Source organism: Blennius ocellaris (assembly GCF_963422515.1).
Source record: "Blennius ocellaris genome assembly, chromosome: 13".
NCBI classification, from domain to species: domain Eukaryota; kingdom Metazoa; phylum Chordata; class Actinopteri; order Blenniiformes; family Blenniidae; genus Blennius; species Blennius ocellaris.
The window spans coordinates 16,749,010-16,766,451 of record NC_137662.1 but is presented as its reverse complement, the minus strand read 5'-3'; the positions used below and the strand labels follow the sequence as shown (position 1 = coordinate 16,766,451).

The window sequence follows — 17,442 nt, the reverse complement described above, 5'->3', positions numbered from 1 at the left end:
CCACAAGATGACTATCTTTGGCGGCCATTTATTTTTCTTATTGTTCTTATTATTATCATTATTGTCTTTTGTTTATCTGCCATTTTTACATTTTTATAGGAATATGTTGCAGTGACTTTTGTTAACTATTCGACAAGCCGTTTCCGAATAAATCACAAAAAACTGTGAAAAATGTCCCATACAAAGTTGATTGGGGTGGTACCTCGTGGAGGAGATCAAATGAAATCAAAGGAGATCATTAAACTTATTATTAAACCCTCTGTTTGGACTGTAATAGTTCTCATGGGCAAGCATGAATGAACAGCTCGTCTGAAACTTAATGCCAACGAACGTGTGTGTTGGTCACCTTGGAGACAACAACAAACAATGCCTGCGAAAGCGCTCGTGACTATTTGTTATGGACCTTATGAATCCTGCGGAGTGGTTAAACACAGGACCTCCCGCCTGGAGGGGCTCCGGGGTATGTATTGTGTCCTCCATACCCAGCGGCTCTGTCGCCTTTCTTTTTACGTTTGAAGGGAGATCAAACATGGTCTTTCCATCATGTCCACAGCCGCCCTGAACGCCCGTGGTCACAGCTGCAACCTGCACGAGACAAACCACTGGAACATGGTGGAGCTGGTGGTCAGCGGGGAGGTCGTTTACAACTGCGTGATCCAGGAGCTCCAGTTTGGTGAGTTTCATTCATTTATTGTAACTTCGGTGAAGGTTAAACTCTACACGTTACATCAATGTGACGCAATCCGGTCAAGCTCTACTTTTTGTTTTAAGGTGGGGATGGAAAATTGGATCCTGTCTGCAAAGAAGCTGTCACTGCTGTGGAAAATGCCTACTGAGGATCGCAATACACTCGTGAATTAAAGTAAAAAAACAGACGAATCTTTTGTTACATCATCTGTCTACTCAAAACAAACTGTTAGTTGTGTAATAGTTGTTGTCTATTTTATATTTCACAATTGATGAGAATTGGATCGGTTATTCAGCCATCCATCCCACACTGCATTAACCAGTTCAGAGTTGCAGGATTCTACAGTCAACATGCTCCAGGGAGAAGGTAGACCGGGTTGCATGAGACTTGCCCATGTCAGATCCTGATGTCAGGATGTTGTGCCATTGGTAATTCCCCGAACTGCAGATTTATAGTGAACTTTGAACCTATAAAGGACAAAATCAGTAATGTAAAAAGAGGTTTTGAATGGACGAAGTAAAACTAGATTTTCCATCAGTCTGACTAATAAAATGACATTTTGATTGATGTTAACTGTAACTGTACATTTTAAAAATTATTTTACAAAATGAAGCATATATGTAAGGAATAAATTAGGATTAAATATGTATGGCAGTGATGAGGCATTCCAATGTTAAATGTGATCAGTTATTTTACAGCTCTTGGTGAAAATTAATGTTTGCCCTCGTACGTAAATGGCATTATCTTGCCGGACCAGTTTTAAAAAGGGAGATTATTTTTTTTTATATATTCTCCATGTTCTAAAGGAGAAACATTATTTTTATTTCTATATTCACTTTTGGGAAAGAGACCCTTGTGATTTAATAAATACATAAATTAATAACTACGCATACAAGACAATATAGAAATATGTAATTCAACAATATTAAGTTGGAAAAGACAATTAAACAAACAGGACACAACAAAACTCAATTGTAATGGAACCACAGACAGCATCACCAGTATATTGGTGTATTGGACAATTAAAAGTTTAGTAGTTTATGTGCTTGTCAGTGAGTGACATCAGTCACTTTGAGAAAACTTGGAAGAAGCATTAAGCTGTAAGAGATTCAGTGGGTCAACAAACATAAACAAACATCCATGAGTGTCGAGTGTTACGTCTCTGCTAAACATGATGCTTGTGGATCAAATTGAGAAACATTGTCAACAGCTAAACATCCCATCTTTATTGTGCACTGGATATTCTTGGTATTTTATGCATAGTTTATTCGTACATACAATTCTGTCAAATTGTCTATACGTTTCTGTGCCCTTACAGTTTATTGCTAATATATATATATATATAAAAAAATGTTTTAATTATAAAGTATGCTAGATGAATCTCTTGGTTACTAAATATGTAAAATTACATTTGCGATCTTATGGTACTTATCCCAGATATAGAAGGAAGAAATAAGTTAAGCATCATTTAGTGTTTCGAAGTAGAGTGTTTACCAATACCAATTCTTATCATTACCTTGGGATTTTATTGTGACAACCACGCATCAATGTTGCTCTCAAAGCCGCGTTGTGTTTACGTGTGTGCGTCCCTCAGCATCCGAGAGGAAGCCGAGCCTTATGTCCTAAGTAGAAAACATGGCTTGAAGTCTCTGTGCCAGCTGGCTCATGTCTCCTGATGAAGTGAGGTGTGACAATAAATACAAACTCCTTCACCAGAAGCTCTGCTAGCCAAACCAAATGCACACAGTAAAACCTACTGAGGTGTTAAATTTCAGCCGTTTTCATACCTGTGATATGTGACTCACATTCATTGTTGAAGTACACCGCTGGGAAGTTTTGTGTCGATTCACTGGTCATCAATAAAATCGAGACAATGGTACAAATATTAGCAGCATTCTGCTGAACAGTACCAGATGAGTGGACGCTATTAAAACAATTCCAAAAACAATGATTGTCTCAAGTCTGATCTAGTGTGTGCATGTTACTGACAATTAGGGGTTCAGTGATATTTGATCATTGCATAATATTTTAGGAAAAACATTAAATATTAGTGGCGTTACAAGTATGGAACCCATTCAAGGCATAAAGTCTACAGGATGACGTAACTTTACACTTTAGGTAATTAAAGGTTAAAATCATGTTTACTAAAAAAAAAGAAAGCAAAATACACAAATGTCAGGAATCCAAAAGACAGAGTTCATGTGCCACATGGATTGTGACAAAAGTGACAGCAACAGACGAGTTCTTGTTTTGTTTTTTTTACATGCCCCTGTTGTTGAAGATGTTCAGGTTGAAAGCAGCGTCCATGAACCTCCTCAGCTCATTGAGGTGGGTGGATTTGTTCCCGGTCGCCGGTGCCGCTGCAGGGTCCCGTCCCACATACCTGAAACAAACATGGCAGTTTTTTAATCAAGAGAAAGAGCACCTCGAACACTTTAATCCACCGGTGTGCAACCCACTGCTCTGGAGCTGTTTGGCTCCTCCATATCGCATAGCTTTCACTAACTTAGAAGTAGACAGTCGGTGAAAGGGCTTTGAATGCTTCCCTTCCAGATGCCAAAGAACAAAACAAAAAGAATTTTCCATTTATATAAATTTAATTATTGTCACCTGAGCCCAGTCTTCAATAAGCTACCCAGGGTTATATTAGAACAAAAGTTTATAGTTGTTTAGATCTCATAGGGGCAACACAAACTATTCTTAATGTGCGTACACACATACACTTACATTTAGATGCTTCGTACTAAGCAGATGAGACATTTAAACAAAACTAATGTCACACATGACATCATTACCAAATGGGTTTCTTGTTCTTGACCACTGTCTGCAAGCGTGGGCGCACATAGTCGTAGTAGCCCATGTTCTTGTGCTCCTCCTGACACCAGATCAGCTCAGCGCTGGCGTATCTCTCGGTCTCCTCTTGGATCAGGTCGAACGGGAAAGGCGAGATCTGGTGAGGAAGCCACCCAACATAGTGACAAATAACAAACCCACATCATTTCCATTTCAGAATCCTCAGTGTACTATATGCAAAAAATAAAAACCTGTTCAAGCCTGATGATGGCAACATCTCTCTCCATATTTTGCTGTTTCCTCTCTTTGACCAGCTCATAGTAGACTTTACCAGTGCACAAAATAACCCGTTTCACTTGGCTCGGGCTTTGGCTTGCAGGACCCTCGTCAGAAATGACTCTCTTAAATTTAGTGCCTGTAAACATTGAATAGAGAAGTTACAACATATATCATCCATATGTATTACAACACATGCAGTCACATTTCACTGTTATAGTTAAACTCCACCTGTTGCGAGGTCATCAAAACTTGACCGAGCATCTGGGTGCCGGAGCAGGGATTTTGGAGTGAAGATGATCAGCTAATTGAGGGAATAAAGAGGAAAGTTTCAGTCAGTGACAAACAACAGATTGATCCTGTCATCCGTATCGGCGTCGTGAGCTTTGAAAAAACTCCAGAGATGAAAGTTTTGGTTTTTTTAAAGGCTCTTTTCACGCTAATTTGTTGCCAACCTATAGTACGCAACATCAGCGTTGGGAAAACAAAACATTCCTTTAACAATCAAATAAATAAAAGCCTTTGTGCTTATTCGACCATGTCCACAATTTCAAGAGTTTTTCTTGAAGAAAAAAAACAAAAAAAACAATATTATCCCCTCTTGGCCCGCTCGCTAATTTACTTAGGAACTAAATTTCTCATGCTTCACAAAGCATTGCATTTATGTGCAACTGGGGATCAGTTTAGACATCCGCTGTGGCGGAGAGCTGTGAGAGACTGAAAAAGAGTGTGCACGTTTAAAAAAAAAAAAAAAAAGATATCATGAGATGGTTTACATCGCAAAACTTTATACTCATTTTACTTTGAGAGTTGAAGCTCAATAGAAGCATACACACTGCCCTTCGACAATCATATGTCACATATACATTTACAATTAGAAATCATGGTTGTGATACAACTTCATAATTATGGCAGTACATGGTAAAATGAACCAATAAAGGAGCAGGACATAAAACATGGAAGAAGCTAAGAAAATAATCAAAGGTTTTCTTATCCTTTTTCTTGTTTCCACTTTTGAGATTTGAATTTAGTCAAATAAGAAAAATAAATAAAAAAGACAACAAAAGACCCTGGAAATGTATCGCACAACAATCTGTTGAGCGATATATCGAGGAGAAAAGCATTGATTCATTAAGTATATTATGATTTCAATTGATCCATCTCGATATATTCTATCCCACTAAAGGTTGTGGTTTGCTGGAGCTGATCCCAGCTAACTGTGGGTGAAGATATTACACCCTGGACGGGTCACCAGTCCACCACACACACATATTCACATCCAGCAGTGAACTTAAAAGGCATGTTTTTGTCCAGTGGGATGAAACCGGGGAACCTGGAGAACAAACTCAAATCAGAAAAGCCTGAAAGAGTCCCATGCAGACTTGACTTGACTTGTCTCACTATGAGGCGTGTGCTAAAATACTAAACTATTGGGCAGTGCTACACGCAATACAAAACAAACAAGAGATTAATAACCACAATTGAGTTTTTCTCTTTACCGGTTTCCTGAAGGGCAGCAGAATCTGTCGCCTGAGCACGTGGCAGTAGTTGGCAGGTGTGGAGCAGTTCACCACGATCCAGTTAGAATCATACATCTGCTGAACTTCAAAATCTCCAGTCATCTCCTGAATGACAAATGCAATTGTTATAACGTTTAAACATTGAGGACTGCAAAAACAAAAGTGTGATATACTCAATGTAAGCTGTAGCAATGTTGTTTCTTATCACTGTGCAGAAGCTCGGGCAAATGAATGCATCAGTTTACTGTATCTCACTCGTGCACACACGGGACAGATGATGGTAATCTCTTAGTGTGCTCCTCCTAATAGTTTGATCAATATCCCATTTGAAGATGAATCTGGTAAGCTTCTGCTGATGCAGCCCACTGCGGCCTCCTCCTTAAATGCTTCCTCACACCAGCGGACCCTTGAGGACATAAGTCACTGCTGAACACTCTGGAGCCATAATGAAGAGACTTTTTAGCTCTTCAGTAATAAGCAATAATCATCCAACCTATAACTTTCACTCAAGTGGTCATGACATTGAAACCGCTGGATGTTAAGTGCAGCGCTTAGTACTCCACACTGAAATTTTCTTGGAAATAAATCTTCACATCAAATGACTGAAAACCATTCAAGCCCTGGTGTAGCGTGTACATGTGAACATACGGGGATGTGATCGGGGTCGTCTTTGCTCATTTGTAGGAAGCGCTCCGGTCGAGCTGATGAATGTTCCGGGCCCTGATGGCAAAACAAGACATGTGATCACAAAACAAAAAAGAGTCACGACAAAACTTGTATGTGCAACTGTTACACAGTCACAACTTTATTTTGAAGCTGTATTCTCTAATGATCTAACTTCACTACTCACCATCCCCTCCATGCCGTGTGGCAGCAGCAGGACAATACCATTGTTGCGGACCCACTTTGCCTGACCAGGGCTTATGAACTGATCAATGATGCACTGTGCTGTGTTGTGAAAGTCTCCAAACTGGGCCTCCCAGAGGATCAGGGCATTCGGACTGGCCATGGCAAAGCCAAGCTCAAAACCTGTCGTCAAAATCAAACACACACATACACATTCATACTAGCGAGCTAGAAAAGGACAGAGACATTAGAGTCTTACCTAGAACCCCATACTCCGACAGGGAACTGTTGCAAACGGTGTAAGGGGCCTGATTTGTCCACAGGTGGTTCATGGGAACGCAGGTACGTTTGTCCACTTCTTGGTCGTGCAGCACATGATGACGGTGACTGTGAATGACAAGAGATGCAGACATGTCAAGGACAGAAAGAGACATACAGGCAGTGCGCACACACAACTGACAATCTGTCAGCAGAGACGTTAAAGAGGCTATTTTAGCTGTAACATTTACAATCTTTGTCAAATGATATGCTTTTGCATGCAAATATCACCTTAACATCAACATTATATATAAATATTGTCGAGCTAAAAGATTTAAATAACAGCATTCGTAACAGACATTTAGCTGAGACATTAGGGAGGAAACAGATGAAACAACCTCACAGAGCGCTTTAAAAGGCAGAAAATTGCCGTCTTTGAAATAAATATTTCCACAATATTACAATTGTTGATGTTCCGGGAGGGGAATCATCATTTTATTAGAAATAAAAGGTAAATTAATAAATATTGAGTATAAATTCAAGATAATAGAAAAATACAAAAAAAACATGAACTACTTCACATGTTTAGTGATCAAATGTTTTACTTTAAGAACTGATCAAGTTCTTGTCTGTTTATAAATGAGCGACTTATGATAAAATACTCAAAAAGCAAGAGAGATAAGGATTTGGCAACACTAATGATTTCCTTTTATACATAGTAGTATTTTTGTTGTAAAAAATAGAATCAATGAAGCTTTTCAAATTAAAAGAACTACTCAAACTAATCAGGGTTTAATAACTAAGGTATTCATTGGTAGAAAAAAAAAAAAGGTGTCTAATCTGGTCTCCAGTCTGGTGATAAAAAAAAAAAACATGATCTGAAAGAAAACTATTTTTTTTAAGGGTCTCAACCTATAGATGCACCATCAACACAGTGCAGCAGAGACTCAGAAAAACGCTCTTTGAGGACTTTGCTCTCTCGTGATCGTCAGTCAGTGTGAAGCTCAACGAGAGGAGATGGGAGCAAAGAGCCAAGTGTTAACAAGCTCTGCCAGAACGCTCGTCGCTGGACCCGAAGAAAGACTCAGCCTTCAGAAACTGCACCATCAGACACTCACTAAGACCCTTTAGCGTCACTTCAATGACCCAGACAGAGACACACACACACACACACACACACACACACACACACACACACACACACACACACACACACACACACACACACACACACACACACACACACACACACACACACACACACACACAGTGTTGGAGGTTATGTAACGGTCAGGGATAAGAATTGCAGGAAACAATTGAAATCATTATCCATTAGAGTAGATCATTGCGATATGTCTCATTTGATGATCATCCATTCATATTAAATCTACTCACACTGACAATATAATTGTTTGGTTTGGTTTGGTTGTTGATCTTCATTTACAGGATACCTATTTTCTCCCCGAAATTTTTTAAAATCTTTTTAGTAAATAAATAAATAATAGTTGAGAACAACGAGTATTTTGCTTTATTTTCATACTTCACGCGCATGTAATCCAAAGTGGACTAAAAAATAAAAACCTCGTAATGAACTGAGGTTTTTCTCTCGGATTGCCTCAGGAAACTCCACGACCACCTTTTTATTCTTTATTTTCTTCATCGAACACACACACACACACACACACACACACACACACACACACACACACACACACACACACACACACACACACACACACACACACACACACACACACACACACACACACACACACACACACACACTGCCTAGGGGCCCCATTAGTCAGGGAAAGGGGTGCACAGCGTTGCACATGCGAAGCATCCAAACACGACGACTGAATCCATTACTCCACACCGCTACGTACATCGCAGAAACGCAAACAGGCCCATTCAACTGTAACATACCAATATGCTCGGCTCCTAAGCACTATACAGAGAAGCACAGAGGTGGTGGGGAGGGGTTTCCAAAACATGTGGGTGGAAGAGAGGAAAAGGCAGAATCAGAAGGTAGTGGAGGTGAAGTAGAGGTAAAAACCTCAAAGAAAAGGAAACAATTTAAAACAGTAAACTGCGGACTTAAATTGAGACCAGAGAGGAATTTATGTGAACAGGTGAAAAAGAGATGAAGAGTGTGTGTGGTGTGTTTGGCTCCTGTCATTTTTTTTTTTTTTTCATGCTGAAGAGGACGGCAGAAGGGGGGGAAGGAAATGTCACTGGTAAATGTGAGGCAAAAGAAAAAGCCCCGTAGCCTCTGGTTAGTTATCGTGATGTATGCTTGTGTGAGCTGGTCGGGTGGGGGTGGGGTGGGTTGTCAGTGAGGATGGGCTGGCGGAGAAATGATAGGGGACAGATAAGACAGGCACTGCAAAAAGAGGGCTGGTTTCGTTCATGTGTCACTCGTTCCCTCCATACCATGACAACACCATGTGGGCCCCAGTTCCCAGGAGACTCGGCTGACGTCTTCTGTCTGTCAGACTCTCCACGCCACTCTCCCCCTAAAAGCCACTTGCTCAATATACTGTCTTTAAGAGAGAGTCATTCACACTTCACCTCTGGTCCCAGAAACTGTCAGTGAAAACATCACTTGTTTCATTTAAAAATTCTACATTTTACTGCCGTAAATGCTGCTTATGTCTTTGTAAGATAAGATCCCACGTCTTAAATTGTTCTTGAGAAAAACCGCTCAGCTTCAGTCCGAGCCATGAGAACGTTAAACCACTCTATCCCCTCAGTAAGAGCATGTGTGAACCCGGTGGCAGCAGTTTGCGACGCCCCTGCTTAAAGAAACAGGCATAATTCCTGAAAGTCACCTGAAGGTTCCCCGCTCAACATCTTGCCCACTGAGTCGCACGTGTGTGCCGTCTTTGAGAAGTGAGCCAAACGCCATGTACTCTCCGAGAGCCCAGTCCATCTGACGATTCTTCACCAGGTCCGCTCGACTGCGCAGGATACGGGACAAACCTGGACAAACACACAGGCAGCATAAGCTAAAAACAATAATTTTACACTTGATTGATACCTTTGGAATAGCATTTTATAAACCAGGCTGTGGTCCTCATTTGTACAGCGTGACTTAATCTCTTTAAAGAAAACGATGTGGACAATTCGACTCACCAGGGTGGATCTTAAAGTCTTCTATTGGCACTGAGCTGGCGGTCTGACCGATGTGTTGCAGAACGTCCTCGTCCAGTCCTGTGGGGAGACAGCTCATGCTCCTGGGCTCGCCTTCTGCTGTGAAGAAATCTGCAAAAGGGACACAGTATGAATACAAATTACACACAGGAAACAAAAGTATGTTGCCGTGTTCATATGAAATTGTATTGCATTTTATTTGACCTGGCCAAGGTGAGTCCAGCCAGTGTCGAATTTGTAAGATCTTCTCATCTTTAGAGCTTGTGTACGCCTCCTCACATATCTTGTCATATTTTGCCACTTCTTCCTGCAAACACATTCAAAAAAGCTTACAGTTCTAACAAGTGCACATTTAGTTTTTTTTTGGTTTTTTTTTTAATGATGGGACTGCAACCTACTAACCCAGAACTGTCAACTTCATAATCAGGGACAAGATGAAGCCCAAAAATAACCTAACTGCAGTTTTCTACCTTGAAAAACTTGTAAAGTATATATTTCACTGTCGCTGTGAAAATCTTTAAGGTCTGGCCACTGGCAAACTTCCTTTTTGTCAGGTATTAACAAACATCAACATCAGACATTAAAAAGCCTCTCAGACAGATATTTACAGAAGTTAACCTTTCAGCCCTCTGAAGCAGCCCATTCTGCATCTCAAGAGGCAAAAGTCCAATAAAATGATGTTTTTAGTTTTGTTTTTTTTACTGTTGGACTCTCTGATGGGCTGTTTTCTTCCGCAGGCTTCATGTTTGACATGTTTGAGTAGCTGAGCAGAAGAGAAATACACTGAGAATTACAGGGAGGGGGAGCCATACTGGAGGAGGAATAAAGGCTCCTCGAGCAGTGATGCCTTTGCTGTATTACAAATGGGACTTTTTCGAGAGCCCAAACAGCTGGCCACAAAACAGAAAACAATGTCAATCAAAAGCAGGAAACACCACACTAGAGAGGAGCTGCACTATTTCACTGGCTTTCTGGATGAAAAAAACCCACAAACAAACATTCAGAATGGATGTTACGGTCAAACTTTCTGTTTTGGACGGAGAAACTCTGCAATTCTACTGAATGACACTAGAATCTGAGGCATACTTCAACTTCATTGAGCAATATATACTATTTGTGAGGGATTGTGGAGCTCGGTGACTGAATTGAGGCAGTAAATTGAAGCTCAAAAGCAGCACTGCTGGCACAACATATTTACTCCAGGGCTGGGGCAATATACAAGGGTGATTTAATGCACATGGTTCAGCAGATGGTGACATAGCAAATAAAACTGCATACAGAAGTGGCGAGCAATATTCACCATATTCAACTAGAGAAAAACGGTTTGACGTCACAAACCTCAAATTCCTGCAGTGTCACCACTCCCTCTGCAATGAGCTTTTGGGAGTACTTTTTTAGCACATGCTCCTGCCGACTGATCTGTTTATACATCAGAGGCTGAGTGAACTTGGGCTCATCCATCTCATTATGGCCAAAGCGTCTGTAACAAACCTGTGAAAAACAAAAAAAAAACCTTGAGATTCAACATTTAAGGTGTGTCGCTGCTAAACAGTCGGGGCCAGGGGATTACAGACCAGGTCGATGACGACATCCTTGTTGAAGGTGGTCCTCCACTCTGCAGCCACCTGGCACACGTACATCACCGCCTCGGGATCGTCGGCGTTCACGTGAAAGATGGGCGCGTTGACCACCCGAGCCACGTCGGTGGGGTAAGGAGAGGAGCGGGCCACGCGGGGGTCGGTGGTGAAGCCGATCTGAGAGGCAGCACTCAACAATTATTAAATATGTTTAAAAGAAACCAAACTGAACCAAGTACCTGTAGTGTCACTGGCTAAATGATTGGGATTATTGTATTCTGGAGCAGATTAACTCTGTAACCAAACACGTTTCTTTCCTGTTCATAACATTCTTGCTCAGTATGGCGTATGACACAATTCAAGCATTATGCAAATCCTGTACCAGTGGTTGTTCATATGGGACCCAGAACTTTCTGATACCTGGTTGTTGACCACAACATGGATTGTACCATGTGTCGTGTAGGAGGGCAGCTCACTCAGGTGAAAGGTCTCATACACAACTCCTTGTCCAGCAAAAGCTGCATCACCATGCATCAAGATGGACATCACCTTGAAAATCCCAATACAAACTTATCAGAATGAAATTGTTGTGTTTTAAAACAGGCAACTGATGCAAAAAAACTTTTTTTTTTTACCTCCTTCCCTTGAATATCTCCTCGGTAAAACTGCTCAGCTTTGGTCTTTCCTTGAACCACTGGATCGACTGCCTCCAGGTGGGAGGGGTTTGCCATCAGCGACAGTGTGATGTTCTTATCCGTCCAGCGATTAATCCTCTCATGATACATCCCAAGGTGGTATTTGACATCACCCGAACCCTGCATGAGTTAAAAACCTAACTTAGCGTTAAAATAATGGACTGTATCTCCAGGATGCATTTGTCAGGTAATTCTCCGTCTGGTCACTCGTCAACATTTCCTTTCACCTCGTCAGTGGCTTCAAGTTTGGGGTCAAACTGACAGAAGATCTGATCGAGGTCCTTACGGATCACATTGGCCAAAACATTAAGACGACCCCTGGAAAAAAAAAAGAAAAAAATGAACGTTTAGAGATTGAGAAGGAGAGGACTTGGTTGTAGGAAGAGAGAACATTGAGAGGCGGGAAGAGTGAAGAGCATTACCGATGAGGCATCCCCATGATCACACTGTCGATGCCGGCAGCACTCGACTTGTCAATAATGGTTTTAAGAGCTGGGATGAGGACTTCACAGCCCTCCAGACCAAAACGCTTCTCCGATGACCACTTTCTGGCCAGAAAGTCCTCAAACCTAAATACAATGACAGGCAGTTTTACTCATCTGATAGTAGAGAACACATCTATAAACTCATGACAATGGCAAACGGTAAATTACAGGAAACAACATGTCATCAAAACCATTTCATTACCATGTGTGCTTTAATAGGAAATAAACACACAACAGCAAAAAATAACATATTAGGGTAGGTAGATACTCCCAACATAAACAGTCCAACCTTGAGAAAACGCTGAAATCATTCCTTACAGATGCAAATGAACTCATATTAAAAACAGGGGCTATATATTTTAATATATGGGTACAAGAGTCCCTTGGCGTGAGCAATTGCCTACGCTGATGTACTGCGTTGTCACCAAAGTGTAATTCCTCAAGTGCTAATTCACTGCTGACCGTGTGGATCTGATGAGGCGGGCGAGCAGAGTCCTCTTCTCAGCATTAGTGAACTGCAGGATGCCTGGAGTCTCAAATTTCTGACGGATCCACTGACACTGGTTCACGTTGTTAATGAACATGAATTCAACACCTATGTGACCGCAGTAGGATGTCTGAGAGGGAGGAGGGAAAAAAAAAAGTTAACGTGTAAAGTCGTTTCCATATGATTAGTTATTATATTATAATATATGAACACAGACAAACAAAATACCTCCAATCTGCATATGATTTCTCGAAGAGGCAGAGTCGTGTCTCCTCCGCCAATGAAGGTTGTCGCAGGCAGCTGAAAGCTTCGGTCCAAGTCTGACTCATTAAGACCATAAAAGCCTATGAAATAACCAAGAGAAACAAATGTTTTACTCTCAAGGCAAAACAAACATGTGACGCATGTGAGATATATTCCATGTCTGGACAGCAACATTTCTTGTGACGTTATTTTTTTTATTTGTTCATATTAATCTCCATTTGAATTGCACTTCTCTGCAAAGAAGAAGAATATTGAAATCAAGTCAACACGGCTTAAGAAAACCAACTAAAACCAGAGAGCAAGATTTTTTTTTCCAGATGAACACAAATATCTGCTGACATCCATGTTGAGATCTGCATATATTGTAAACAATTTCTTTTTCTTCTACGTCTTTAGAATTTATAAAAACACACCAGGAGACTTTGAATAAACAGGAATAAGAATTTACTGTATGACTCTTGATGAGTTTAGTCATTGGTGGATCACGTGATGTAAAAGAAAAAAAACATTATTCGATGTTAACACTCGTTGATTTATCAGCAACTGTTTCTTACTGTATCGAGCATAAATAGCAAATATTTATTAGTGAAACCTTCCTAAATAAAGGGATTGATTTTTCTCACGTTATTTTCAAATATATCTGAGATGTTGGCCTGTCGTTTAAGTCAAGAATCAAACTTTAATAAGTCTCACTCTGGGCTGTATAGGGTGATCTTTTTTTATCTGTAGACAGAATGATTAGCTCATCGATTAAAAGATAATAACCATCGGATTAATAGATACTGAAAACAATCATTAGCTGCTCTATATGAAGGAGACTAAAATACGTCAACCTATCAAAATCAAAACCTTGAACTAAGTTTCTTAGTTGGACCTACAACATTGTTAAAAAATAAATTGTGAAATTCAGGGAAAATAAAACTTTAATCCAGAAAATATTTTAGTAAGACGTCTGTGAACGCGGCACCAGGTGGTTTCTGCGGTGACAAAGCCCACCTGAAAGCTGGTCAAGCTCAAGATTACAGGCAACATCGGAGGAGACAGGTGCAAATCATATTACCAGCACTGCAAAGACAAAGGGAGCCAAGAATAGACTTGTGCACTATAAGCTGACCAAATAAGGGGCAACGGAGGCTCTCATTAGCTTTCATTAGGGAGCTGTGGCCCTTGTGCTGATACATAATGCGAAGCTATGTCATGACACACTGATCACTGATAACATCAGCTCTCTCTCTCTCCGTCTCTCCCTCTCCTCTTTACTAGCTATTACTGTATACTTCGATCGCTTTCTGTGGCCATCCCGCATCCTCCACCGCTCAGGTCTCTAAATGAAATGGAGAATGACAAGAGCTCGGCCTGAGATTAATGGCAGCATTAGGCTGACTAACCCATGTACACACTCGGTGGAGAGTGTGATGGGGCAGTTCATACTGAAAAACCACTTCCACTCTTGTCTGATGAGTTATGCAACCATGTATTGGAGATGTTCCTTCAATGCGTGCATAGCAGCACAAGTATCTATTGTAAAAAAAAACACACAAAAAACCCACAAGGCAAAAAAATTGTTATTGGATATGCAAGGAAAATAAAAATTTTATTATGAGACAGAACAAGCTTTTGAAGTGAGAATGCCAGTGAGACTGTGATCGCTAAGTAAGAAATGTATCATTAGTGTTAATTAGAAGGAAGGCTTTCTATAGTAGGACCCTCATCAGCATATATACTGCCTGTGGGCTCACTCCATACACTACCGATTTCAAAAAGAATTTCAGCACCTCTTTTGTATGAAGTCAAAACCAGACTAAATGATAGTTTACCTGCAGGCATGCATGGGAAACAACAATTTTCAATATTACGGTTAGTTTTGAACCTTCCTCAAATCAAGAAAGCAACAGAGCTACTGTTTGTTCATACATTTAACATTTTTACTCACTGAATGCAGTGAGTGTCTAAAACAAATAGTCTCACCGAGTTTATCAATGGTGGTGATCAGATCAGAGGGCACAAAGGAGTCCAGATCCGCATCCAGGATTCCCAAAGGGTCTAACTGGGCAACATGGTGACCACGAATCTGAAGTGAGAGAGAAATGGTGAAAAGAACAGTAGGAGGGTTAAAAATAAAATAGTTGGGTTACTAAAATAAATACAGAGGTTGACATGCAGAAAGGATTAGGGAGCGCTTATGTGGCATTCATGATGCTGACGACTAACAGCTGGAGAATAAAGCAAGACTCAGTTATAGGTGAACCTTTCAAACAAAGGAGGCCCCTGGGAAAGCTTTTTATGTCCACGTGCGCGCACGCACGCACACACACGCACGCACACACACGCACACACACTCACACCTGGGCTTCAACAAGCTGGGAATAAAAGTGACGCCTTTGCCAAAAGACAGAATTTAATAAATCCCTTGGATACTTCATCATATTAATTCGAGGGCAAAAGGAAAATGTTACCACCTGTTTTGTTTAAGTAGTCTCTTTGATTTTTGTATTTTCAAAAAGCAGCCAGGATAAGTAGGTTAGAGTCAATCTTACCATTTGCATAACACGTTGCAGCGACAAACAAATCGTATATTCCTTTTAATACGCGGACACACAGTGTAAACATGGTTCTCTGCCAGTTGCATCTGTTCTGGGGGGTCCAAGAGGATGTTGTTTGATGCATTTTTCACGCACACGTCACAGATACAAATAGCTGTTCCTCAAGGAAGATGACATCTGCACAGTGACAGTGTTCTAGGATTTGAATGAACGGCATTCAGATTTTTGTTTTTGTGAAAACCTGTTTTAATTGATAAACATCCAAATTACAGAAACCCGTGTGTGTCTCTGACAGCTGCGTTGAGTGAGTCTGGAGTACCTGGTATGCTCTGATGAGTGTGTGCACAGCCAGGTGGTCTTCCACCACTTTCTGAGCCATGTCTTGTGAGTAGGACGGGACTCGGCCCTGCAGCAGAGCGGAGGGCCGTCTCTCTCCCACCTCACCAGACGGACTGGAGCCTTGCATGTTACGGAAAAACCTGTCCCAGGACTGCGACACAGAGAGAGACAAATGGAGCAAACAGATCGATCACAAACATGAATCTTCTGCTTATGTAGTGCTGGGATTGGGGGGGACAACTGGATGGAAGGACAAGACATTGCAGCGACAACATATTTATAAATGCTCCAGGCAAATATACTATTAATAACACAATTTAAAAAGCAGTATATAATTCATTAGGCTCCCTCTGTTCTGAAGAAGTAACATCAACACTGGAAATAGCTCATTTTAATTTCACTTCTTATCAAATTCTGACCATCTTGGTCCTCCTACTGCCATTGATTGTAATCGATACCCATTATTGTGGAAAGTCGCCACCTCGAAAGCAAATAATAGCATAAACCTGGGAGTAGGTTTATGACTCAACATACGTATTTGAGTCTTACATTGAAGATATTTTTCACTGTTGACAAACTGGAATAAATGCTATGTGATAAAACAACTTGTTTTGACTTGCCAGATCAAATACTGACGTCAAAGGTGAACATTAAAGAAATGCATATGCTACATTTATTACACAACAAGAAAGAAGTGATTAAGGCAGACAGGGTTAGAAATAAGTAAAGAACAAATACGAAACATTTATTTGTTGACTGTGGCTTAATTTGATCACCATGGGATGGCCCTTTAAGTTCATCAATTCTGTGGCTCCAAATAATAAAACTCATCATCATCATCACTGTGGGGATTCATTTATGCATCTTGATGTTACCTCGTGGACGTTTTTATGGTCCTTCAGCCAGGCAAAGTACATCTCCTCCACATAGCTGGAGCCAGTGACTGTCGGGAGGAGAGTGTCGGTCCGGGAGGAGCAGCCTCTCCGGGGCTCAGCCCAGCAGCGCCGGGCCTGACCCGCTCCGCGCCCTGCAAGCAGCCGGCTGCCCCCAACACACCCGCCCTGCAGAACACCCGCGAGAGCCCGGAAACGATACATAACTGCAATGACAAAAGTAAAGAGGGACACCATTTAGTGGCAACAATCTGCGATTGTTCATGCACGGCCACGGTTGCTTTTTGCGCAACATCTCTGCAGCTGCCCACAGCGCGTAGTCCTCTGGTGGCGCAGCGTCTGACCGCTGGCCACAACTTTCTCACCTTCTCCGGCAGGACGCGGGTTGTTCGCTCCCTCTTTTTTTTTTTTAAGAGATACAGCGTCGATATCGATGCAGCCAGCAACACAGTTTATTTTACTCTACATCTGCTCCTTCTTCCGGGGATCTCTAATCCCCCAACGTCAACATAAATCCTCATAATCTGCCCTCGTCTCTTGACATTGCAGCAGCGCGTTTTCCACGCGCAAATAGCGGGAGTTTGAATTGTCAACTCGAGCTTTTGTTTCAGCAAACCACATTTAC

The 17,442-nt window shown here is 41.2% G+C and overlaps 2 protein-coding genes across 2 annotated transcripts; one reads left to right on the top strand and one right to left on the bottom strand.

The window, feature by feature from the left end:
• Window positions 1-366: 366 nt before the first annotated feature.
• cUnh10orf53 (chromosome Un C10orf53 homolog) lies at window positions 367-836 on the top strand (the record flags this gene model as incomplete). The annotated part of the gene is made up of 3 exons (XM_080507435.1): window positions 367-460; window positions 554-673; window positions 772-836. The coding sequence occupies 3 exons, from the start codon at window positions 367-369 to the stop codon at window positions 834-836; spliced, it is 279 nt and encodes a 92-aa protein (XP_080363561.1).
• Window positions 837-2,947: 2,111 nt separating this feature from the next.
• On the bottom strand, window positions 2,948-17,021 carry ogdhl (oxoglutarate dehydrogenase L; the record flags this gene model as incomplete). Its single annotated transcript, XM_080507434.1, has 22 exons — window positions 2,948-3,071; window positions 3,484-3,638; window positions 3,733-3,896; window positions 3,989-4,061; window positions 5,257-5,382; window positions 5,926-5,997; window positions 6,128-6,306; window positions 6,383-6,510; window positions 9,213-9,363; window positions 9,517-9,645; window positions 9,739-9,841; window positions 10,873-11,025; window positions 11,109-11,288; window positions 11,532-11,660; window positions 11,747-11,926; window positions 12,034-12,124; window positions 12,229-12,375; window positions 12,754-12,908; window positions 13,007-13,122; window positions 15,011-15,113; window positions 15,905-16,075; window positions 16,800-17,021. 22 exons carry the CDS (start codon window positions 17,019-17,021, stop codon window positions 2,948-2,950), a joined length of 3,051 nt encoding a protein of 1,016 aa, XP_080363560.1.
• Window positions 17,022-17,442: the final 421 nt, after the last annotated feature.